Below are 24,313 nucleotides of genomic sequence, written 5' to 3'. Positions count from 1 at the left end.
CAAGCACTATCAAAGAAGGAAGAAGTGGCAACTGGAAAGTCTAGGGGGTGAAGGAACTAAATCAGAGATTAAGAGAGAGTTCCTGAAAGTGGTGATCTTTAGTCTGGGTCTTGAAAGATATTTAGGGATCTTTAACCTTAGAAAAGACAAATAAGAACATCCAAGTACAGGAGAGTATAAATAAAGCATTGCAGACTGACTACAGGCCTCGATTGACCAATTTGGGCTATGGTCCTGGTGTAGAGAGGCAGAGACAAGGGAGACAGGATGCTACAATGTACAGTTCTACAATGACTTTTCCTGGGAAGGAGCCTGTAGAAGTAAGAGTTGACTGGCCTCTAGTACTTCCGGTACTTGGATCTAGGGTACATGCATCCCTATTCTGCCACTGAGCTATCCTGAATCCTCAGCAGGCTACTGTCTTTTTGCTGTGCAAAATAGACAGCGGTATAGTTATGATGTTGAACCTAAGAGCTTTATATGAGCTTTTTATAAAGCTTAAGCTCCTGTTTTTAGAGCCTTTACAAGTTCCCAGCAGAAGTCTAGATCAGGAGCCTCTTGCTCTGCATGCATCTACTTCCTGTGTGGCCTTGGATGAGACCCTCAGCCCCATCCTACTGCATGCTGTCCTCTGGTGTTCCTACTCACTCTGCTGGAGGAGCGTGATGCCAGTCCTGCCTCAGATGCTCTGGGCCAGACTCTTTCTCATTCTTGTCTCTGGGTCACTTGTGGAAATGGAGTTTGTTCTTGCTTGGGGCCCAGGTAGGCACTCTAGAAGAACCTGCCTCTCCACACTTGCTGTAGATTGTCACAGGGGCCTATTTTGAGGACGGCTTGGTGACGCATATGCCAGCTAACAGTGTTACCATGGTACCCCCTCCTACTCCAGTATTCTTGAATGTTCTGGATCAGAAGGTAGGGGTGGAGAAGGCGGACCATTGTGGTCCTCAGCAGTTGTATCACAGTCCTAGCTATAGCTCTAGGGTGTCCAGAACATAGCATTCTACAAAGCCTATTTCCTTGGCCTCACCATCTCAAACTCTACCTTTCTTTATGAAGACAGAACTGTAGTAGTCTAAGAAGGGTTAGTGTTCTCTTTATTTAGGAGGATCTTTTATGGATTAAAAATAATGATTGATAAATTCTAGCAGATCACAGAAGGTTCAACTTGGCAAAGCCTCAGACTTCAGCTGTTCCACTAATTTAGTGCCAAGGGGAAAGAGATGTAGAGAGAAGAGGAAGAGGCCCAGGTCCCCAGCAAGTCTGTGGAGATGCAGGATTTCTAGTTTCCTGCAACAGGCCTTGAAAAGTTAAGCCTGAAGACCGCCTGCAGGTTGGATGTCTAGTATTTTGGTTTTTCCTTTAGGCCAGATGTCCCAGTGGACTCTGTTTAATGACACCTAATTTCCAAAACAGAGTCCTCAAAGGAAATTGCTAGTCTTTGCAGAAAAGGATTCAACAATGTGTTATGACCAGATGAATGATTAGCTTTCTGTTCCATCTGAAGTTGGAGGGAATGGGGCAGTGGCTGGCTGTCCTCCTGGCCTTCAGGGTGGAGGTCAGTACTCTCTGGCTTTCCAGTCCCTCACGGTCCCCTCTCTATTCTCATAGTCTGTTTCTCAGGTGACTGAAACTCTTACACTTCAGTTCTTAAACATGTGTTCCCTCTCCAGGCCTTTGTCTGCACCATGGACAGGACTCTATGACCTGGACTCTTAATTCCTTGCATGCCTCTTGTCAGTCTGGCTTTTCTCCTGAGCTATTAAATCTTATAGCTGAGAAATTAGATTTAATAGCTGGGAAAGCACCCCTAAGAAATCTTCCAGGCTAAGCCAGTGGCTCATGCCTATAATGCTAGTTACTTAGGAGGCTGAGATCTGAAGATCATGGTTCAAAGCCAGCCTTAGTAGGAAAGACCATGAGACTCTTATCGCCAATTAACCACCAGAAAACTAGAAGTGGGGCTGTGGCTCAAGTGGTGGAGCACTCCCCTTTAGCTGAATTGCTGAGAGACAGTGCCCAGGCCAAGAGTTTAAGCCCCATGACCAACAAAAAAAAAGAAAAAAAAGAAATCTCCCCGGCTAGATTAGGTTCCTTCCCTTGGTGCCTCACCCTGGCTGGCCCACCATCTTGCTTCCCCAGCAATCATGGGGTGGGAAGATTTAAGAACTGATCTCAGTTGGGTGCTGGTGGCTTACACCTGTAATCCTAACTATTCAGGAGCCTGAGATCTGAACTTGGACGTTTAAAGCCAGCAGAGGTAGGAAAGTTCGTCAGACCTTTATCTCCAGTTAATCACCAAAGAGTTAGAAGTAGAGCTGTGGCTCAAGTGATAAAAATGAGTACCTTGAACAAAAAAGCTCAGGGATGGTGCCCAGGCCCTGAGTTCAAGCCCCAGGACAGACAGACAGACACACAGACACACAGACACACAGACACAGACACACACGCAGACACAGACACACACACACACACACACACACACACACACACACACACACACACACACACACACACACACGAACAGATCTCAATTTGTGGATGGTCCCCAGGTTGTATAAGACCAATCGAGTCATTTGGTACACAACAGGCTTCTCACCAGCTGCCTGCCACAACCTGCCTGTATTAACAATTTTATATGACTTATGAATGATGTTTGAAAAAATCCAAATAGCCCTTGGAGAAAGAAAGGTTCCCCATTCTTGATAGCAGATACCCAAGAAGCAGAGAAGAGGCAGGGTTGGGAGGCTCTGCACCCAGAGCAGAGTACAGCATGTAAAGAGCACTTAGAATGGACAGAGTATTGGGGTCCACCCTTCTCTCATTTTGCTCCAGCCTTCACTTGAGTCCACCCCTCCAGCTAGGAGAGACCCTTCTTTCCTAATTCCCCAGTTCAATCTACCAATAAGTAGGCTTATCTCTGTTCAAGACAGCATCTTGAAGCATTCATTTGGCAAACATGACCCGGTACCTACTCCCTGTCAGATCTCCCAGGTGAAAGAGATATAGCTTCTTGCAAACAAACACACCCTCTCCTATGGTGAGAAAGATTGGATATAGGAGTGAGGTGGGGCTCCTGCTGAGCATAGCCAGTCCAACCTGGGTAAGAAGGACTCTGTGCTCCTGGCAGAGACCTGGTTAAGTACATGCAGAATGACTGGTCAAACTAGACTTCGAGGTGAGAGGACTTTTTCTAGGGGTACTGCGCAGGGTAGACCCAAGAGAGCAAGGGACTCCTAGGAAGAAGCCTCTGGCCTAGCATGTGATGAGGTGCTGAACAGGTCTGCTATGGCCTAAGACCCTAATAATAGCAAGTATAACCCTCCACAATGGGCAGTTCTGCCACATCTGCCCCTGTCTTCATCCTGTATAGGTTTTCACTGAAAGTGGCTACTCTGGGGTATGCCTAAGGCACTTGGTATATTGGCTCCCTGTCTCGTGCAACTTACCTCTAGCTCTTTGGAGTAGTTTGGAGGTAATGTCTTTACCTCTCAAGCCCAGGCAGTGCTTGGGTACAGATGAGTCCAAGGGCTGGGAAGGTGGCTCAGTGGTAGAGCGCTTGCCTTGCATGCCTGAGGCCCTGGGTTCGATTCTTCAGCACCACATAAGCAAAAAGAAAAAAGCCGGAAGTGGCGTTGTGGCTCAAATGGTAGAGTGCTAGCCTTGAGCTGAAGAGCTGAGGGACAGCGCCCAGGCCCAGAGTTCAGGCCCCACGACCGGACCAAAAAAAAAAAACAAAACCAAAAACAAAAAAACAGATGAGTCCAAATATATCATCCCTTGGCTTGAGGTATGAGCAGGATGTCACACTACTTAGGGAACCCAAAGGGCCATTTCTACCTCTGCTGCCTCCCTGGCTAGACACTGCTTGGCCTTTTTCCTTCAGTGCTTTGGATTTCTCACAAGGATCCTGAGTGGTAAGTAAGGAGGACAGTGAGTCTTGAGAGAAGTGATTTTCAAGACCCCATAGCAGGAAGCATCAGAGCCAGGGTTTGAATGCAGTTTCCCGCCCACACCTCTGCTCCAAGGCAGGGCAGGTGTTATACACATTAGACCTGAGAGGACACAGAAGCTCACTTGATAATTAACTGGCATTCACATAGATCTTTACTTTTTTATGATGCTTTTTTCTGTACATTATCTCATTTAATTCCCTTCATAATCTCTCCAGGTAGATATTAGTCCCATTGTACAGATGAGGAAACTGAGGCTTGCATAGGAAGTGACTCATCCAGGCCATACTTCCTGCACAGTAGGGGCCAATTTTCCTGGCTTCTTGCCCTTGCATCTTCTTTAGGATTGTGTGTCTCTTCCCTCCTTAGATGCTGGTAGTGGAGGTGGTAAAGGAAACAGACATGCACATTATGCACTGTGTAGGGCAATGTTTCCCATGTGCTGAGTGCCTTCGTTCTCATTCCAGGGACCCTCTGCCTTTGTCTTGCTCCAAATTCCTTTTCTTCCTATCTCTCATCCCCACTTCATGTTACACATCACACGTTGGTATATAGCTGCTTTCTCTCTCACTCAGCCCAGTCTAAGCTTCTTCACAGGCAGAACATTATCTGCTGCTTCCCTGCTCTTTCTTTCCTTAGTGGCTACCATTAGTCCTTGGCACCTTCTAAGCACTTTGCTTCTGGCCCCGCCCACCTTACCTCTTCCAGGAAACCACCCTGGATTACTCAGTCCTATTTCTCTATTCTCAGCTTTTCTTCTATGTAAGCCTGACTACCTCCTCCCCTTTCTTGGCCTTTTGGGCACCTATTTTTGGAGCAGTTCCCTTAGCCACAGTGTCCTCTCCCCTCGTTTCTTTCTAGACTCGCTCTTGGAGAAGCCTCAGGGCCTCCTTGATGCCTCTCTGTTGCTGCCTTCACTCTCCTACCTCTTCTCTTAACGGGAGGCTTTGACTCCATGCAGCTCTTGACAAGCTGATTGCTCACTATTTATACCCTTCCCACTCAGATACACATGGTACTCAGGTACCAGTCTCACCTACCAAATCCCATGTGTCCTGCACACACTTCCTCCCTTCTTTCTCCCTTGTAGTCCTGCAGGGTTTCCTTTCCTTTATATGAGGAGAAGACGATAACTAAAATGAAGGGAAGGTTAGGTGACCTAGATAGTCAGGCAGGGAAGACTGACCCAGAGTCTAAGGGGCTGTTCAGACTCTGCCACTCTTAGGCAAGTGTAGGGAGAGCCTGGGAAACTCTGGTTTCATCAGCATGGGGGGTGTGGCCTCCCTGGTCACTCTGATTATCAGATGTAAAGCAAGGAGGTTGCAACACACCTGCCTGCCACCACCTCAGTCTTGCCTGGCCTGTTTGCAGCTATTTGATCTAGTGCCGCAAACAGCTCTAGTGTCACCTGGCAGCAGGTAATCCACAGATATTTGGTCTAGTGCTACAGGTGGCTCTAGTGTCATCTAGCAGCAGGTTATCTGTGGTGGGAAAACCTAGGTGGGGTTCACAATGCCCCCACAATCAGTTGCACAAGACTTCACAGTGCATATTATCAATGCATGTTATCCTGTGTGAGGCAGAGTGAGCATCCCTCCTTAGCTGGTATCTTTCTAGAACCTGGGTGTAGACAGCTGTGTAGTAAGGATCATCCCTCAGTGACATGATATTGTAGAAATGTTGAGAAACCTGTACCAGATTCCTGCTTACAAGCTTAACCTCTTTTGCTTTACCTTGCTTCAGTTTTCCTCTCTCTAAAGTGAGGTTGTTAGTCCTCTGCCTTCTCCACCCTTCCAGGGAGAGCCGTGGGGCACAGCTGTGGGACACATTGTACCACTAAGAGGGAGGAAAACTGCTTTCTGGATGACAAGGAAGTTTCTTGGGGCTGCTCTATATCTCCCCTCCCTCTACCCTTCCTAAATTAGGGAGCAAATGAGCTGTGTCCAATGAATGGGTCTTTCTTGAGATCAGGCACCTTTGGGAAGAGTCAAGCTCTGCCACTGTCTTGCTGAGATGACTTGGATTTGGGTCACCATCAAAACAGGTGTGAGGATATTCAAATGCAGGAGTCTCCATGCCTGTGTAAGAGCTTTGGAGGCCCAAAGCTCTGTGGGCCTCTTGGACTTAGCCCTGCATGGAGTCCATAGGAATGTTCAAAGCAGCCTTTCTTTTCTTCTCTCTCAGCAAACTTTATGAGCACCTGTTCCATGTCAAGCTCTGGCAGGTCACTGCAGACCCAGATATGCATCAGACAAAGTCCTGGGCTTAGGCAGCTCTGGATCTCATGGAATCAACTTGGACTAGGCAATGAGCATAAAAGAAGGAGCCTTGTGCTAGTCCTTCCTGACTTCATTGCTTTAAGGTGGCCCTTAGAGTTCTCAGAGAAGGACCAATCCTCTACCTCTGGTGGCTTCTTGGAACTGTTTCTAACATATTTATAAGATGATTTCTATGTTGTTTTGTATGTCCCTCCCCCACGGTATAACCCATGCTTTCACTGTATTTGATGTTGGTATAATTTGTGGAGGGGAAGGGGAAAAACAAATGGTTTAACTAGGGATGCAGGTAGACCCATTGCAACAATGAGATGTACAAGTCGTTATGTCGAAAACAAACGTTACAACTTTGGTGAGGGGGAAGGGGAGAATCGGGTCAGGAGAGGGGGGAGTATGGGAAGGGATGGGAAGGGGAAACAAAGAGGAGGCAACAATGCTTGATAAGAAATGTACTCGTGGGGCTGGGAAGGTGGCTCAGTGGTAGAGCGCTTGCCTTGCATGCATGAGACCCTGGGTTCGATTCCTCAGCACCACATAAGCAAAAAGAAAAAAGCCGGAAGTGGCGCTATGGCTCAAGTGGTAGAGCGCTAGCCTTGAGCTGAAGAGTTGAGGGACAGCACCCAGGCCCAGAGTTCAGGCCCCACGACCGGACCCAAAAAAAAAAAAAAAAAAAAAAGAAATGTGCTCGTTATCTTGCCCATGTAATTGCCCATGTAATTGTAACTCCTCTGTACGGTATTCTCACAATAAAAAATAAAAAAATTAAAAATAAAAAACCCCACTTTGCCTGATTAGATCCAGGCAGCACAAGTAATATTGATGCTGTGTTCCTAGACCACACTGAGTAGAAAGTGCTTTTTGTCCCCTCTCCAGAGAGGCCACTGGCCAACCATTGACTTGCCCACCATTAATCTACTGCTCATAGCTGTGGCTGCTGGCAGGTCACATGGCCACTTGGCAGCTCAAGCCTGGGTTTGGGCCTCATTTCCCTCCCTTATATATTTACCCATGTCTCTTCTCACACTCACCATACCTAATACCTACTACTACCTGGATGACCTTAAAGTGGGCAGGTCCCATATCTGGGCTTTGGTATCTATTAGATTCTGCTGGCTGAATGTAGAGGGCCCTCAGGCTCCAGAGTATGCTGTTGGGCCAATCTCAAGATGGAATTTTGATAGAAGGGTCAAAGGATCAGATTACAGATGAACCCTCTGGAGTGGCTAGGAACCTAGCCTCTTTATTTGCTTACAGGTTAAGGTGAAAGGTTGCAAGACCCTCAAGGACAAGGCTATGGCTGAGTCAACTGTCCTGAGTTTTGAGCAGTGTGTGGTGGGAGAATGCTTGGGCACACAACAGGCTCTCAGTGAAGCTATGTTTAGCAAAGGGCTCACAGCTTGGCTCAGCCAGGGAAGAGCATGAATTGGCCTTACTTTAGTCTAGGGCTAGAGGGATTGGCCATGGCCTAGAGGCCTTTCTGTGTTCTTCCTCAGTACGCTCCAGCAGGGCATCATCCTGGAGGTACAACCACAATGGCAATTAAGTGGGCACATCTTGTCCTGACCTCCAGACCTTGCACTTGCTTGGTAGCAAAGAATAGCTCCAGGCTGCCTGAAGTTCTCTGCCCCCAGGTACATTAGTGAAGCAAAGGTCCCCACTTGGCTCCTCTGTTAGTACTGTATTGATGTTAAAAGGAAATCTCTCTGCTTGTTATGAGCTGAGGGGGACTGGTAGTGTTGAGGGGGAAGCAGGAGTTCCAACTCCTTGGCAAAGGAGCATCAGTCCCTGGATAGAGGGGACAGAACAGGGGTTACTGATGCTCAAAGTACAGTTAGACACACATACAAAAAATTGCAAATCAGATGTTGAACCTTTGTCCTTGGCCTCCCAGGTAGCAAAGGTTAAATATTTGTGCTGGTGCAGATAAAGGGTAGAGACAGGAGTTGGGAGCAGAGCTGAGAGCATAGAACTGCTATTACAGAGGGATTAGCCAAAGCTCAACTCCAGAACTTGTCTGTGTGATCTCCCAGTGACCCTGAGAGGGCCATGTACAGAGACATGTACATGTACAGAGACCAGGGACAGTGTCTGGTTCTGTGACCCATGTTCTCATGTTTGTGAAGGTACCTGCAAAATGTTGGGCTGATATTGGAACCCCTGAAACTGCAGGAAAGGGTGGCATTTAACTGTCATCTCCCTCTGCCACAGGTACTGGCTCCAGCATCCTCTCTGCCCTCCAGGACCTCTTCTCCATCACCTGGCTCAACAGGTCCAAAGTGGAAAAGCAGCTACAGGTCATCTCGGTACTACAGTGGGTCCTGTCCTTCCTCGTGCTGGGTAAGTGTGGCAAGGAGGGAGCACATGGGTGTGTGGACAGGACCCTGTCTCTAGCAGAGGTTAGAGTAGAAGCAACCTTCCCACAGCCTCTTCTCACTTTCTTCCACCTTTATCTCTGATTTAAGTGCTCCATTCCTAAGCATGCCTGAGGAGAGTGTGGGAGGAGGTGGTGCGGTACATTTTGCAGATGGGAAACCTTTCAGCTCAGAGAATTAGGCAGCTTGTCCAAAGTCATGGGAATCAGGGACCCCTAAACCCTGTGCCCTTCCTATATTGTTAGCCTGCCACCCACAGAATTTTCCGTGAGGTACATTGCTTTTTGCCTTTGGGGTATCTGAGGCCTGATTTGAGGCTTGACTGCTCTGAGACCTTATACAGGAGTCTTGTGTCCTGAACATTCTCCTTCTGACTCTGAGAACATATTGCTTATTTCTTGTGGCTTTTGTAGAAGCTGTGGAGTATGAAGGTAAAGGGAAGAGAGTATGGTAGTGTAGTTCCCATTGCAGGAGAGCTGTGTTAAGGAAGCACCCTGAGACCACAGTCCCAGTCCTCATCCTCTCTGCTGAATTCACTCTAGCCAGGAGCCTCACTGCCTGGCTGCCATGTCAGCCAGGGACAGATAGGATCTAGGAGGAGGGCATGCCTTGCTCTCCTGGAAACTTCTTCCCAGGCCTGTGTACCCAGCACAACAGGTCGCCTCCTGAACATGTCAGTACAGGCAGCCTTGCCACACTGCCTCCAGTGTATCCCTGTGTCTGTGGTCAGCCCTCTGGGCTGCTTGCTCTTCCTGCTATCCAGGCTACTGATGCTCAGTTGTGTTAATGCACAGCAGGCGTGGACACTCGGTAACCACACTACAGCAGGAAAGACAAATCCTACAGTGTGTCAGGCCCTGGATATGTCCCCTCTAAAGGGAAACTCATAGAGGTTCAGTGGCAGCCCAAGGCTGATACTCATTAAATGATGAATGGAGGTTTGAATGGAAACCCAATGACTATTTATTTTTTTGTCAGTCATGGGGCTGGACCTGGGTGCTGTCCCTGAGTTCTTCAGCTCAAGGCAAGTGCTGTACCACTTGAGCCACAGTGCCACTTATGGTTTTCTGGTAGTTAATAGGAAGTAAGAGTCTCATGGGCTTTCCTGCCTAGGCTGGCTTTGAACCAAGATCCTCAGACCTCAGCCTCCTGAGTAGCTAGGATTACAGGCATGAGCCACTGGTACCCAGCTCCCAGTGACTCTTTAGAGAGTCATTGAACCCCCAAAGTTAGATGCAAGATTTAATATATCTATTTTATCAGTTGTGGGGCTTGAACTCAGGGCCTGGGTGTTGTCCTTGAGCTTTTGTGCTCAACACTAGGACTCTACCACTTTGAGCCACAGCTTCACTTCCTAGATGCCAGATTATATGCAAAATCATCTTGATATTTTTTTTTTGTGGAGAAAGTCCATAGCTGTTCTAAGACTCTTAGAGGGACATACAACCTCAGAAAAAGAAGGAACAGAGATTTAGAGAATAGAGCAACTTAAATCTAGGACCCCAGCTTCCCAGCCCCCTGACTAGACTGCTCTACCAGCTCCCCTTTGTCCCCACTTGTACTCAGAAGCCACCATTCTCTCTGTCTTAGTGGGTCAGGTTTTGAGTAGCATGTATAGCCTCAACCCACGCAGCAGCACCCAATGGGGTCTGGCCCCAAGCTGTAGGTTAACAATCATGCCCAACCACAGCCTAGAAACCTGCCTGAGCGAGTCTTCTCAACATCATTATGCAAGTGGGAGTCAGGCCTAGGTGGGGATGGGCATGTCTGCTAAGCTGCTGCTAATTACTATCCCCCAGGAGCATCCCACACCTGCCTGCAGAGGCTCACCTGGTATTGAAAAGGCTGCCCCACCTATCCCCAGCCTCCCTCTGGCTGGACCAGAGGTTTTACTATTCGTTGTGCATGGAGCACTCTGATATTTCAGTGAATGCTGTGCGTGCGCTCTCTCTCTCTCTCTCTCTCTCTCTCTCTCTCTCTCTCTCTCTCCCTTCCTTCCTCCTCCTCCTCCTCCTTTCTTTTGTGCTACTATTGGGGCTTGAATTCAAGCTATTTTTGCTTAAGGCTGCTGTTCTACCACTTGAGCCACAGCTCCACTTATAGCTTTTTGGTGATTAATTGGCAATAAGTGTCTCATAGACTTTGCTATCTGGACTGTCTTCCAACTGTGACCCTCAAATCTCAGCCTCCTGAGTAGCTAAGATTAGAGGTGTGAGTCACTAAGGCCAGGCTTTACTTTGTTTTATTTATTTTTATTTGCTGGTGCTGGAGTTTGAACCTAGGACTTTACTTACACTTGCCAGGCAGGCACTCCACTAAGCCACACATTCAGCTCTTTCTTTTTGCTTTTAAATTTGTAATAAAAAGAACATTGGGTTTCAAAGGAAACCAATGATGTGGAAATAAGGATCTAATGGAATTAGTAGGCCTGGAAGGGTGGCTTGTGCCTCTAGTGCAGATATTAAAGGAAAGGAAATGAGGATGGAGATTCAAGGCCTGCCTGGTCAACAAAGTTACTGAGATTCCATATCAACAAGTAAGCTAGATGTGGTGGTCATTTCTGTAATCTGAGCTAAAAGCAAGGAATAAGTAAGAGGATCATTGTTCAGGCCATTTCAAAAAAAAAAAAAAAACCTGCAAGATCTTATATGAAACATAACTGAGGGGGCTGGGAATGTGGCTTAGTGGGTTCAATTCCTCAGTAGCACATACACAGAAAAGGCCAGAAGTGGTGCTGTGGCTCAAATGGTAGAGTGCTATCCTTGAGCAAAAGAAGCTCAGGGACATTGCCCAGACCTTGCATTCAAACCCCAGGACTGGCAGAAAAAGAAAAAAAAAAAGCAGAACTGAAGGAAAAAGGGCTAGGGCTTGGCTCAGGTGGTAAAAGTACCTGCCTAGCAAGCATGAGGCCCTGAGTTCAAGCCATAGTATTGCCACCCAAAAAAGTATTAAACTTGTAGGCATTTATAGTTTAAAAAAATCTAGCAGCAAGTATAATACTTAGTAATTCTTTTTCTTGTTGTTGTTGTGGGGCTTGAACTCTGGGCCTGGGTGCTGTTCCTCAGCTCTTCAGCTTAAGGCTAGCACTCTACCACCACTTCCAGCTTTTCTGTTTATGTGGTGCTGAGGAATCAAACCCAAGGCCTCATGCATGCGAGGCAAGTACTCTACCACTGAGCCACCTTCCAGCCCAATACTTACTAATCCTTTTTATTAAACTGTTGTGAGACCTAGAAGCATTTTTAAATTAGCTTTTCACTCATCTTCTGGAAAGAAACATTCTAGTGAAACATTATTTTTTTTAAAATGACTGTGGCTGGGAATGTGGCTTAGTGGTAGAGTGCTTGCCTAGTATGCAGGAAGCCATGGGTTCGATTCCTCAGTACCACATAAACAGAAAAAGCCATAAGTGGCACTGTGGCTCAAGTGATAGAGTGCTAGCCTTGAGCAAAAGAAGCTCGGGGACAGTGCCCAGACCCTGAGTTCAAGCTCCAGGACTGGCAAATAAACAAATAACTGTGATAAGATATAGTCACTAGTGCATATCATAAAGCTAGTACAGGGTATTTTCCATTTACAGAGGTATGACATAGCCCTTTCCTACATCTCTAATACTAGGGGAAACAATGAAAAAGGCACTGGTTGAAACTTGACTCTCCTTTTCTAGCAGAGGGCCCAAAAGATGTCATGTTCTTAGATAAGATTTCCTTTCATTAGCCACCCAATTCTCACGTTCTTCATGAGCACCAGCTAAAAAACATTAAAAAAAATTAAAAGCCAGGAATCCTCCCCAAAAGAAACAAACCCAAAAGCAAAACAAAAACCCACAACTGGATTTCATACATAGCCAAATGAAGGCAAGCAGGATTCAGCATAACTGTATTTTACCAAATCAATCATGGGGAATCTTTGAATGGTAAGGGTTTTGTAAAAGGAGATGCCAAGTAGCGCTTCAAAACCTCAGACCACAATCAAAGCACCAGTCAAACACCACTCATTTAGATGTGTTCAAGGATGCTGACATTAATCACCAGCACATGTATTCAGGAAAAGGGAGAACAGTTATCACTGTCCTTTGATTGTGTTCAACCCAATCACCATGTTACAAAAATAGCAAGCTTCTCTACCCAGCACCAGGTATTTTCATTTCCCCTCCAAACCTACAAATCTCTGAAGAATGTAAGGAAACAAAGAAACCACATCTGAAGCATTAGCTTCCTCCTTATTCTAGTGTTTCATCTTTTTACAGAATTTTTTGTCAGTCATGGGGCTTGAAATCAGGGCCTGGGCACTGTCCCTGAGCATTTTTGCTCAAGGCTAGCACTCTACCACTTAGAGCTACAGTGCCACTTCTGGAAGTTGATTGGAGATAAGAGTCTTACAGACTTTTCTGCCTGGGCTGGCTTCAAACTATGATCCTAGATCTCAACCTCCTGAATAGCTAAGATTACAGGCATGAGCCATCAGCACCCAGCTCATAGACTTTTTTGTTTTAAGTTGAAAGCATATGCACTTAAACACTATGTGCATGTATTCGTATATAAGTTCTGATGGCTTTGCTGGGTTCCAGAGGCTCATGCCTGTAATCCTAGCTACTCAGGAGCCTGGGACCTGTGGTTTGAAGCCAGCCCAGGCAGGAAAGTTGGTGAGACTCTTACCTCCAGTTAACCACCAAAAAGCTAGTAGTGGAGCTGAGGCTCAAAAGTGGTAGAGTGCTAGCCTGGAGCAAAAAAGCTCAGGGATAGTGCTCAGGCCTTGAGTTTAAGCCTTAGGACCTACAGACACACAAATGAAAAAAATTTAAAGTGAGAAACCCTGAATTCAAGTCCCAGTACTGACCCATGTGCACACACACGCACATGCTGGCACGTGTGTGCACGCACGCAAGTCTAATGGTTTAAGTAGTGATGCAAAATGAGTTCCCAACATATCTGCAACAACTATAACATGATGTGAAAATACTTTTGTCATCCATTGGTGTTCCTGTCAACAGACAGTGCTGAGACTTCTGCAGTTTGTTATACCCATAAGGGCTAAGCCTCCATGAGAGATGAGTACAGATTTACATGTCACTTGCTACCCTAGCCCTGGCCATCAACACTGTGTCGCCAGACTGTACATTACACTCATTTTGTTTTCTCAACATCCTGGAAGGAAGTAGAGCTCAGGTCTGAGCAGTGGCAGTATGTGACAGGACCACAGTGCTCACTATTGTCCTGTCTTCATGGACACTGAGCATCACAAATTGCCCTGCACCAAAGGCTTCACGACACGAGGTGCTTTGTGATCCCATGCTGTACAGGGAGACAGGCTGTGAAGTGAGTGGGCTCTTCACTGCACTGAGAGTGTTTACGTCTCATGGGTCTCATGACTTCAGTTCCCACTGCAGCCCATGACCTAAGAAGGCAGAATAAGGGACAGCCTTTCCAAAGGAGAACAAGGACTAGACTCTGAGAAAGAAAGATTTGATGGATTTTATTTTACTTTATTTAATTTTTTTTGTCAGAGACCCGAACTTGAACTTGGTATCTGAGGCTTTCAGTCATTGGCCAGCGCTCTACCACCTGAGCCACACTCCCATCCCCAGATCTGATCATTTTGTCCAATAAAACTTTCCATGTTGGTGGCTGGGGCTCTACCTGGTTCTTCCTCCCAAGGAGTTCAGGGAAGCTTCTACTACAGGGAATCTGATGAGAGAGGCAGATGATAAGAGAAATGAGAAGGGCTGAAACTGAAATGCTTTCCTTGGGATCCTATCTTTTTTTTTTAATGTGTGCCATCCCTGGGGCATTAACTCACGGCCTGGGCACTGTCCCTGACCCTTTGTACTCAGGGCTAGTGCTCTACCACTTGAACTACAACTCTACTTCCAGCTTTTTTGGTATTTCATTGGAGAAAAGAGTTTCATGGACTTTCCTGCCCAGGCTGTCCCTGAATCTCAATCCTCAGCTCTCAGCCTGCTGAGTAGCTAGACTGACAGGTATGAGACACTGGTTCCTGGCCCATCCATCTTTTCATTCTCTGTCTAGGTTGCTTTAGCCACATAGTAAGAATAGGTAGACAAGAACACCTCCCTCCCAGGGATACCAGCCCTCCATGCATAGGCCCTGTCAACCCCTCTAGCCCTGCTACCTCTAAGGGAGCTGGGGTTTACTGGCATTTAGGTCTTCATGCTGCTCACACTCCAGTGTGAACCACACAGACCCTGCTCTGGTCCTCCTGCCGCACTCACCAACTGCCACAGGGACTCCAGTCCCTGCAGGGTGTGGGGCTGTGGTGGAGCCTGGCCAGCCCCAAGCAAGGGGACCTGAGGCAAGCTGCTGAACAATGTGACTTTGTAAGCAGCCTAAACATAGATGTGGCATTTTGCCCAGCTGCCTGAGGAATGCCACAGTTGCCTGTACCAGGGGATGTGACCTGCAGATATTTTCCAGGACTCACCTTCCCCGTGTGTGATGTCCCTTCCATACTGCCCCCAGAACCAGATGCTTGGTCACTCTATCCAGCTGGTTCTGGGTTTTAGCATGGCTCTTACATCCAGAATAGGACTGGCTTTGGGAAGAGATGTGACAAGGGTGCCATTTCTCTGCCCTTAGGCTCACAGAGCCTGTCCTCTCCCGGGCCTTCTAGAGGAACTGCTCATTATGGTAGAAGAGGGCACTGACTTCCTGGGCCAGGCCTCTCCCACACCTCTTCTACCAAGCATGGGTCCTGCTGTCACTTGGTCTCTGCTGAGTTTCAGAGGACAAAGATTCTCCCCACCCCAGTATGAAGAACTCCGAGGGGCAAGATCCCCTCTGAGGGATAGATTGATGCTGAGCTAGTCCTGAAAGGCAAAGCAAACACTGGAGAGAAAGCAGCCCTGACAAGGGCAACTAGGGGCAGGCACACCATGAGATAAACCATGCAGGTTCACACTTCCCTTCCCTCTGGTGTCGGGTTCAGCCCATGGCCAGCAGGCCCAGGACCCAGAGATCTGCAGAAGAGTCTTTCAAGCATTCTGCTGGGATTGGAGGGGAAGTAGACTTCCGGCTTTGGGGAGGGACCATGGGCACAGCTCTACAGCAGGCTGTTCCTTCCTCTAATACCGCTGCCCACACACCACGGAGCCCATTCCCCCCTCAGCACCAAGACTGCCTGGCAGAATCTAGATCACGCTGGGGTCCATGGCCTTGCCTCCTCCCCAGGCTAAGTGCTCCAGGAAACAGTAGGAGGACTGAGCCTCACCTGTGGCTGCCCCTCCACCCCCCCAGGAGTGGCCTGCAGCCTCATCCTCATGTACACCTTCTGTACCGACTGCTGGCTCATCTCTGTGCTCTACTTCACCTGGCTGGCATTTGACTGGAACACACCCAAGAAAGGTAAGCTCCTACTCCCCCTGCACAGCCACAGCTAGTCCTCTTCATTTCCTCATGGGTGCAGCCTTGTTTTATGTAACACACCTATTTTACGGACAGCGCAGGGCAGGGCAGTGTGCAGCCTTGGGTGGGGGTTCAGAGGTCCAGTTAGCACCTTCCATCAAGGCTTTCATAATCCTGGGAATGTATGTGGGAAGGAGCCTGTTGGGCAGGGAGGAAGATGCAGCATGGGCCTGAGGGGTGCCTCCTGCAGGGGCTCACACTAGCTCTCTCTTGTTTGCGTTACCCAAATGTCCCACACCTTCACTTCTTACTAACACTTTGTTTTGTTCCCTGGAAGGTGGCAGGAGATCACAGTGGGTACGGAACTGGGCTGTGTGGCGCTACTTTCGTGACTATTTTCCCATCCAGGTAAAGACTTGTGGGTGGTAACTTGGGAGGGTGGGAATGGAAGGAGACTTGAACTCAGGACTTAACCCACCCCTGTACAATGACCATATCTGGGTGTTGATGTGAACTCTTCCCCTATGAGCATCAGGTTATGTTATTCCTGCCTTTTGAGTTACATAGTGCCATACTAGATAAGGAGAAAGACTTGGAGCAGGAGGATTCTAGTATATCAGCTATAAGGGAAGAGTAAGTTCCTTCAGTTGAACTTCACATTCAGCTTTCGGCTTCCTGGCAGTCAAGGCAAAAGAGAAACATAATAGTCATTGACTTTGTTTGGGGAAGGCAAGTTTCTAGTTGTTGTTATTGTTGGAGAATCAAGATTTGTTTTAGCTTTTGGATCTAAGAGATCCAGCAGGGTGATACAGCTGCATATATTATGGTCATTGTTTGCTCTTCTGTGACTTCAGAACATAGTTTACAATGAGGGTGGTTTATCCCAAGCAGCAGTATCAAGGTATGTCAAGTTTATCTAGCCTGAACTAGGGCTAGAAGTTACATGTGTGGTGTGAGAGGCTTTGTTTCCTTTGTTTCCTTCCAAAGGTCTTAAAGAACTGTCACTTCTCTCTTCCATTCACTGGGGTCATAGCCATGGGGATGAGCAGTAAACAAAGGACGAGCCCCCGAGGTTGGAAAGTAGTTTTGGAAGGGTTTGGTCTAGAGCTGCTTTGAGCATGTGTGGCACTGAGGAGCCAGGGGAAACTGAGAACAGAGGTCTTGGGTTTGAAAAACAGGGTGGGGGTGTTGGTTGGTAAAGACAACAGAGAAGATGGAGAGTTTGTTTATTAGGAGCCAGCACTTTTTCTCATGGCAGCCTAGAAGGCAGCCCTGAACTCTGTCCTTATCTCCTGAAGAAGAGCCAGAGGGTCAGAGAGTCGCCAAGATTTCCTGAGATTACAATTGCCATCTTGCTTGAAAGCCTGGGCTTCTCCCAGCCTAGGACGAGGCCTCTCTGTGCATCAGAGCTGCGAGAGATCAGCTGGAGGAGTGACTTGGGCTTCCCATAGGCTGGGGGTATGGAGACAGGATACAGGGTAAGCCTATTATGGCTAGAGTGGGAGCCTGTCTTCCAGGACACAACAGCCCCCACCTCCACCCCAGGAAGCAAGTTTAGACCCAAATGGTCCTTGGATTTCCTTCTTGTGACAGCCTAGGCTGCTTGGGGGCCTCCATGGTGCTCCTCTGAGCACCTGAATGTCTTGGCTCTATCTGTTCCCCTGCTGGGTTTGCAAGCTGAGGGATGAAGCAGAGCTGCCTGGCCTTGACACAAGTGGCTGATGCAAGAGGATTGTGGACTGTCCTGGCAGAGCCTCCCTCAGCACCCAGTCCTGGCACACCCAAGCCCCAAAGCTGCCCAGCAGAAAGCAGGGGCCTAAAGGTGGAGGTAGCATGTGAACCTGAAAGTGTCCTATGCATGATGCAGGGAGGTGTACCAGGGTTGTGAGTCAACACAGAGACCTCCTGTCCTGCTGCCTGGAGGTGCATTCCTGCACTGCTTGCAGTTTTGTGGTGGCTCTCTAGGGCCACTCCCTCTTCCCACCTGGCCCTGACCAGGCCCTTCCTGTCTCTCAGGGTCACAGTTTCCTCTCCTCCCTGTTCTGACACCCATGTCTGAATGGTCTGAGATTGCTATAGCTGGAGAGAACCTCTCATTTTGGAGGTTAAGCCTCTGAGTCCCAGAGGGTCAGGACTTGTCCATTCTATACAGCAGGAATGTTGGAGTCCAGGCTCCTGAATCTGGCTCCCATCACCTGTTTCCCACCCAAGAGAGACTCAGTCCCTAGATCTCCACTGCCTTCTTTCCTTCTGCTGTTGAAGACATGAGTCTAAGTCCCTGAGTTGTCCTCCTATTCACTGACAAGCCATTGAGTTTGTCTGTTGTTGGCTCTGTGCTAGCCCTGCAGACACAGAAGAGTGAGCTCTGTGCCTGCCTTTGGGATGGGCTCACTGTCTGATGAATCCTTCTAGCTGTCTCTTTTTGTACAGACTTTCTCAAGCTCACTGAGAGGCACTTGCTTCCTCTGTTCAATGGAGCTGTTAAGTGACATACCCTCGTGTCACAGTTGAGAGGGACAATAATGGGTTCCATTCTTTTGTCTCTTTCGTTCCTGCCCTAGGAGTCAGGCTACAGTGTTCTCTCTTGTGGCTGTAGCTTCATCCCCAGAAGATTTCCTGGAGGCTGGAAGCTCTCTTACCCAGATCAGGGTGACTTGATGGCCATTGGTCAGACCTGATGGTTGGTCAGTTGTCCTTCCCCCCCACATCTCTACCCTTCCAAAAGAACCCAGACACGCCAGGTGCTGGTGGCTCACACCTGTAATCTAGCTACTCAGGAGGCTGAGATCTGAGGATCGCAGTTCAAAGCCAGCCCAGGCAAGAAAGTCTGAGACTCTTATCTCCAATTAACCACCAGAAAACTGGAAGTGGTACTGTGGCTTAAGTGGTAGAGCACTAGCCTTTTTTTGGGGGGGGAGGGTCTGGTCATGGGACCTGAACTCTGGGCCTGGGCGCTGTCCCTCAGCTCTTCAGCTCAAGGCTAGCGCTCTACCACTTGAGCCACAGCACCGGCTTTTTTCTTTTTGCTTATGTGGTGCTGAGGAATCGAACCCAGGGCCTCATGCATGCAAGGCAAGCGTTCTACCACTGAGCCACTTCCCAGTGAGCACTAGTCTTGAGCTGAAGAGCTGAGGGACAGCATCCAGGCCCAGAGTTCAAGCCCCACGACTGACCAAAAATAATAATAATAAAAAAATAAAGAACCTAGACACACCCCATGTTCTCTGTCCCTTCTGTGTTCTGAGAAGCCAGTTGGGATTGAAGCCAGGGTATGCGCAAGCTGGCACCAGGACAAAAACCAAGTGTGATCCTGTTGTCCTACGCCCTTATAGTGATCTGTCACTTACCTCCTCACCCTCCCCACTCCTTCCTGGTGAGGCTCTGGCTCTTTGCCTCCAAAGCAGCCCAGCTGGCCTGGAGAACACTTTTCCTGGCATAGATTAGTGCTCAAGTGTCAGCAGCAGCCACCTGGAAGAAGGTGTCCTGGATCACCCCTCCTTGAGATATATGAAGGACCTTTGGAGAGCAGGCTTGGAAAGACTCTTAGGTTTCAAATCATTTGTCTGTCCAACTGCTTTATTTCACAGATGGGCACTCTGAGGCCCAGAGAGGAGGGACTTGCCTGCACAGTCATAAAACCAATCAATGGCAAATGGCTTAGGAGTCAGGGCTGCCTGCTCCAGGCTGCTCCACTTCTGTGTTCTGCCTCTCCCTGCCTTTCCCCATGTGAGGCTCAGAGCCTTCCTTGGTGTGGAGCTGGGGAAGGACAAGCCTCCCTGAGCACCTTTTCTGTCCTAGGAGGCAGGGTATGTGACCTGCCAGGAATGTATCCCAGTCTCACATTGGCCAGTAGGCTTGGCATGGATACCCTGTTGGGCTGGGACTTGGCCATGAGAACAGGCTTGTCAACAGAACTCAGCAGCAGTGCCCTTCCTCCCTCTGGAGTGGACGTTCTGTCCACTGCTAGGTGAGGGGAGTGTGACCAGGCCACAGATGAGAGCTCTATCAGATGTTTCCATTCTTCTGGGCGTGGTACCAAGGACATTAACCTGTGGGCATCATGCAGAGCCTCATGGAGCCACCTGGCCCATCAGATAGAGCCCACCAGGTAACACATTTTCATCACAGAGGTCAGGGAGAAGTACAGCGAGGTGACCTCCTGGGGTCAGTTGCAGTGCCTCTCTGTAGGCCACGGTGTCTACCTTGGCATCCAAGGAATGGCCAGATCTGTAGGCTTTGTGGTCCATTCTATGCTTCAGCTACAGGTAACAGGCCTGGGTCTGGCTGTCAATCAGGAACAAGTTTCCAGACTTGGGTTTCTTCTAGGAAGAAGAGGCACCTGGGCTCTTCTCTTCATGCTTTCCTTTCTGTGGGAACTGTCCCAAAGCGCCTTTTAATTCTGGCTTTATTGAGGGCTAGGTAGGTGGGCAGCCCTGTCTGGCAAAGGCAACACCCGTAGCCTTACACAGCCTTGTAGAGCCCTCATTGCTTCCAACCCTGGCCTTCCATAGGCATTGAGTGGACAGCAGAGAGCTATCAGAGTTCTCAAGCAGCTTCGATCTGTTTCCAAAGGCAGGTTAAGACGGAAGTCCCAGGCTCATGCCTGTAACCTGAGCTACTCAGGAATCTGAGATAAGAGAATCAGGTTCAAAGCCAGCCTTGGCAGGAAAGTCTATGAGACTCTTATCTCCAATTAACCACCAAAAAGTTGAAATTGGTGCTGTAGCTAAAATGGTAGAATACTAGCCTTGAACAACAACAACAACAAAAAAAAAAGATCAAGGATAGGACAGGACAGCAATCAGTTACGGAGTTCAAGTCCTAGGATTGCCCTCACCTCCAAAAGAGAGGGAATACCTTACACTAGGGGTGACACTAAGGGAATCTGGTTTACATTCATTTTTGAATATTTTTAATTTTATTTATTTTGTCAGTCATGGGGCTTGAACTCAGGGTGTAGGCGCTGTCCTTGAGCTTTTTCTGCTCTGGGCTAGTACTCTACCACTTTGAGCCACACCACCACTTCCTGGTTTACATTCATAATACAGGCCTCAGCAGAGCTGGGAGGGTATCTACCACTCCATTCCATTTTCATTTTCCCCTCCCTTCTTTTCTCCCTCCTTCCTTCCCTTCCTTCCTCTTTATTGTTATTATAAAGTGATATACAGAGGTTACAGTTACATAACTCAGGTAAAGAATACATTTATAGTCAGGCACTGGTGGCTCATGCCTATAATCCTAGCTACTCAGAAGGCTGAGATATGAGGATCATGGTTTGAAGCCAGCTGGGGCAGGAAAGTCCATGAGACTCTTAACTCCAATAAACTACTCAGAAAAAGTTGGAAGTGGCGCTGTGGCTCAAGTAGCACAGAGAGGCTCAGGTCCTGAGCACCAGGTCCTGAGTGCAAGCCCCAGGACCAGCACACACACAAAAAAAACATTTACTTTTGGACAATGTCACCTTTCCCCTCCCATCCCCACTCACTAATTGTATAGTGTTTAGTATATAGTGTCTAGTGAGTACCACTGCTACATTTGTTCACCCTTTGTCCTTTCATTGCTGTGGTCCCCCTTACCCTCCCAAAGACAGATAAATGAACAAACAGGACAAAAAGAAAAATAGCTGCACTTGCTTTCTTTCCCTTTCTTCCTTCCTTCCCTCCCTTCTTCCTTTCCTTCCCTCCTTCCTTCCCTCCCTCCTTCCCTCCTCTCTCTCTTTCTCTCCCTTCCTTCCTTCCTTCCTTCCTTTTTTTCCTTCTTTTCCCTCCCTCCCCTCTCTTTTTCTCTCTCTCCCTTCCTTCCTTCCTTTCCTTCTTTCCCTCCCTCCTCTCTTTCTCCCTTCCTTCCTTCCTTTCCTTCTTTTCCCTCTCTCTCTCTCTCTCTCCTTCTTTTCTTTCTGTGTGCCAGTAATGGGGCTTGAACTCAGGGCCTCTTGCTCTTGCTTGACTTTTTTGCAGAAAGCTGACACTCTTACCAGTTGAGCCACACTTCTGTTTCAGACAGGCTTTTTGCTTGTTAATTAGAAATATGACTCTCTTGGATTTATGTATTCGGAAAAGTCTCAAACCTCTGCTCTTCAGCTCTCAGCCTTCTGAGTGGCTCAGATTACTGGCATGTGCCACCAGCACCTGCATTTCATTTTTCTGAGACCATCCCCAGGCACTCTGCTCCCCAAATTGAGTGCAAGAGCTTTCACTTTTGGCCCCAAAAGTTCCCAAATATCTCTAAACAAGCAGCCCAGACCTACATGCACTGCTTTGGCTCAGGAAAGTTAGATTTCTGGAAGTTTATCTCATGAAAACAGGAATGAGCACAAAGAAAAGGTATTTATTGAAGCATAGCTTCACATAGGAAATTTGAACACTAAAAATGGCCATCAATCTGGACATGAGGCAGTGCTACTACACTGGCATAGCTTTGTCTGATAGGTACAAGGCTGTATCTGGTAGAAATGAGGGAGGTCATGTCATGCTTTATTTTCCTGTGGTCTATGTGTTCTTCCTGAGTATTATTTTTCTAATCAGAAAGAGATGGGTGTTGAGCAAAACTCTTACTGTCCCTTCTACTTGGCACCCCTCCCTCCTCAGCCCAGTCCTGTGTCTAGCCTTTGCTTGGTCAGGGATACTTTGTACTGCCCCAGGGGCCTCAGGGCATGCCATGGGTCCTGAGGAAGCCCACTGTTCTTTGGAGCATCCCAGGACAACTGTGTTGACAGTGGCACAGGTCAGGTTGTCAGCTGATGCAGCTATGCACCTTCACCCCCTCCCCCATCCTCCACCCCCTAGGACTGGCTGGTACAGGGCTGACATTTGCTCTGTCCTGTCTTTCTTGCCTCAGAACCTGAGCAGAGCCTGGCTGCCTGGCAGGAAGTTTCCGCCAGGCCAGCTGTTTTGTTCCTTGGCTACTGGAGGAGTAGGAGGTGGGCTACTAGTCACTGTTGTCCTATAAGCCACTGATAAGTCTTTAAGGTGCCAAGCCAGACAGACCCTTCTTCCAGGGAGCTCCCAGGCAGGGAAGGCTGACTGTGGCTGACAGAACTGCCGCTGAGTCCCCTCTTGCTAAAGGAGACTCTTCCCCTGAGGGAAGTGGACACCCTTTTTAGTCTGGGTGGGCCGGGTTGGATTTGAATTTTAGAGCAAATCACTCTGGTTGAGGTGGGGAAGATGAACCCAGAGACAAGAAGGCAGGAGGATGGTCAGATGTGAATAAATGATCCCTGTGTTGGGGCAGGGGGAGGGCTGAGAAGCACAGGGGAATGAGTCCCAATAATGGCCCCAATGATGAGAGTCTGAGGTTAAGTTTGCACAGCCACTACAGTCGTTGGGCCCACAGAGTCCCTTCCCCACCTTTTAGACATGCCTTGGTCGGTACCCTTTTCCTGGACATTTGTCTCTGACCCATGGCTTTCTTTGCAGCTGGTGAAGACGCACAACCTAGTAACGACCAGGAACTACATCTTTGGGTACCACCCTCATGGCATCATGGGCCTCGGAGCCTTCTGCAACTTCAGCACAGAGGCCACCGAAGTGAGCAAGAAATTCCCTGGCATAAGGCCCTACCTGGCCACACTGGCTGGCAACTTCCGGATGCCTGTGTTGCGGGAGTACTTGATGTCAGGAGGTGAGACTCTCGGTTGCTCACCCTTGCCAAAGCCTACAAGCAGGGTGGCACACAGAAACAAACACTGTTCTACTGGTGCTGGTGCCCTGTGGGGAGATGCAAGTTACTACAGACTCTTAGGTTAGGGAGATCGGCTCATGGGGTCTTTAAGAGTCATGCTGGCTCCCTTTTCTGAACATACCAACCCTTGTACCAACCCAGGCACCAGCCTGGCAGAGTTAGGACCCCAGAGAATGTTTGTTCAATTGTATTCCCCACCTACCTCCTATCATTCTCCTCATTTTACAGATAAGCTGAGGCTCAAAAAGTAATTAGCATAGGGTCATACAGGTATGGAGTTCAAGGATAGGTTTTGTTTTCTATTTGTGCACGTGGGTAGTGAGTGCATCCATGTGCAATCCTGATCTGTGTCCCTGTTGCCCTTCCAGGCATCTGTCCTGTCAACCGGGACACCATAGACTACCTGCTTTCAAAGAACGGGAGTGGCAATGCCATCATCATCGTAGTAGGGGGTGCAGCTGAGTCTCTGAGCTCCATGCCTGGCAAGAATGCAGTCACTCTGCGGAACCGCAAGGGCTTTGTGAAACTGGCCCTGCGCCATGGGTAAGCGCGCCTGTGCATGCAAGCACGCACCTCCAGTGCTCTCCTCAGGCTAGGCAACAGGCCTTTGGGCCTCTGGAAGGGAGGAGGGTACATGCTCTAAGAAAGCAAAGAAGGGAGGGAAGGTTGGA

General features: G+C 48.4%; 1 protein-coding gene across 1 annotated transcript in view; it reads left to right on the top strand.

Moving 5' to 3' along the window:
- Dgat2 (diacylglycerol O-acyltransferase 2) overlaps positions 1-24,313 on the top strand; it is a 35,057-nt gene that overhangs the window by 5,141 nt on the left and 5,603 nt on the right. The window contains exons 2-6 of the mRNA XM_070034984.1: positions 8,438-8,566; positions 15,855-15,962; positions 16,300-16,370; positions 23,378-23,582; positions 24,011-24,185. Coding sequence (XP_069891085.1) covers positions 8,438-8,566; positions 15,855-15,962; positions 16,300-16,370; positions 23,378-23,582; positions 24,011-24,185 — 688 coding nt within the window. The remainder of the gene's footprint in view (positions 1-8,437; positions 8,567-15,854; positions 15,963-16,299; positions 16,371-23,377; positions 23,583-24,010; positions 24,186-24,313) is intronic.

This window comes from Dipodomys merriami, unplaced genomic scaffold (genome assembly GCF_024711535.1).
Source record: "Dipodomys merriami isolate MVZ:Mamm:240054 unplaced genomic scaffold, mDipMer1.0.p SCAF_25, whole genome shotgun sequence".
Lineage (NCBI taxonomy): Eukaryota > Metazoa > Chordata > Mammalia > Rodentia > Heteromyidae > Dipodomys > Dipodomys merriami.
Note: the sequence above shows the minus strand (reverse complement) of the source record. Positions and strands in the feature narration are given on the sequence as shown.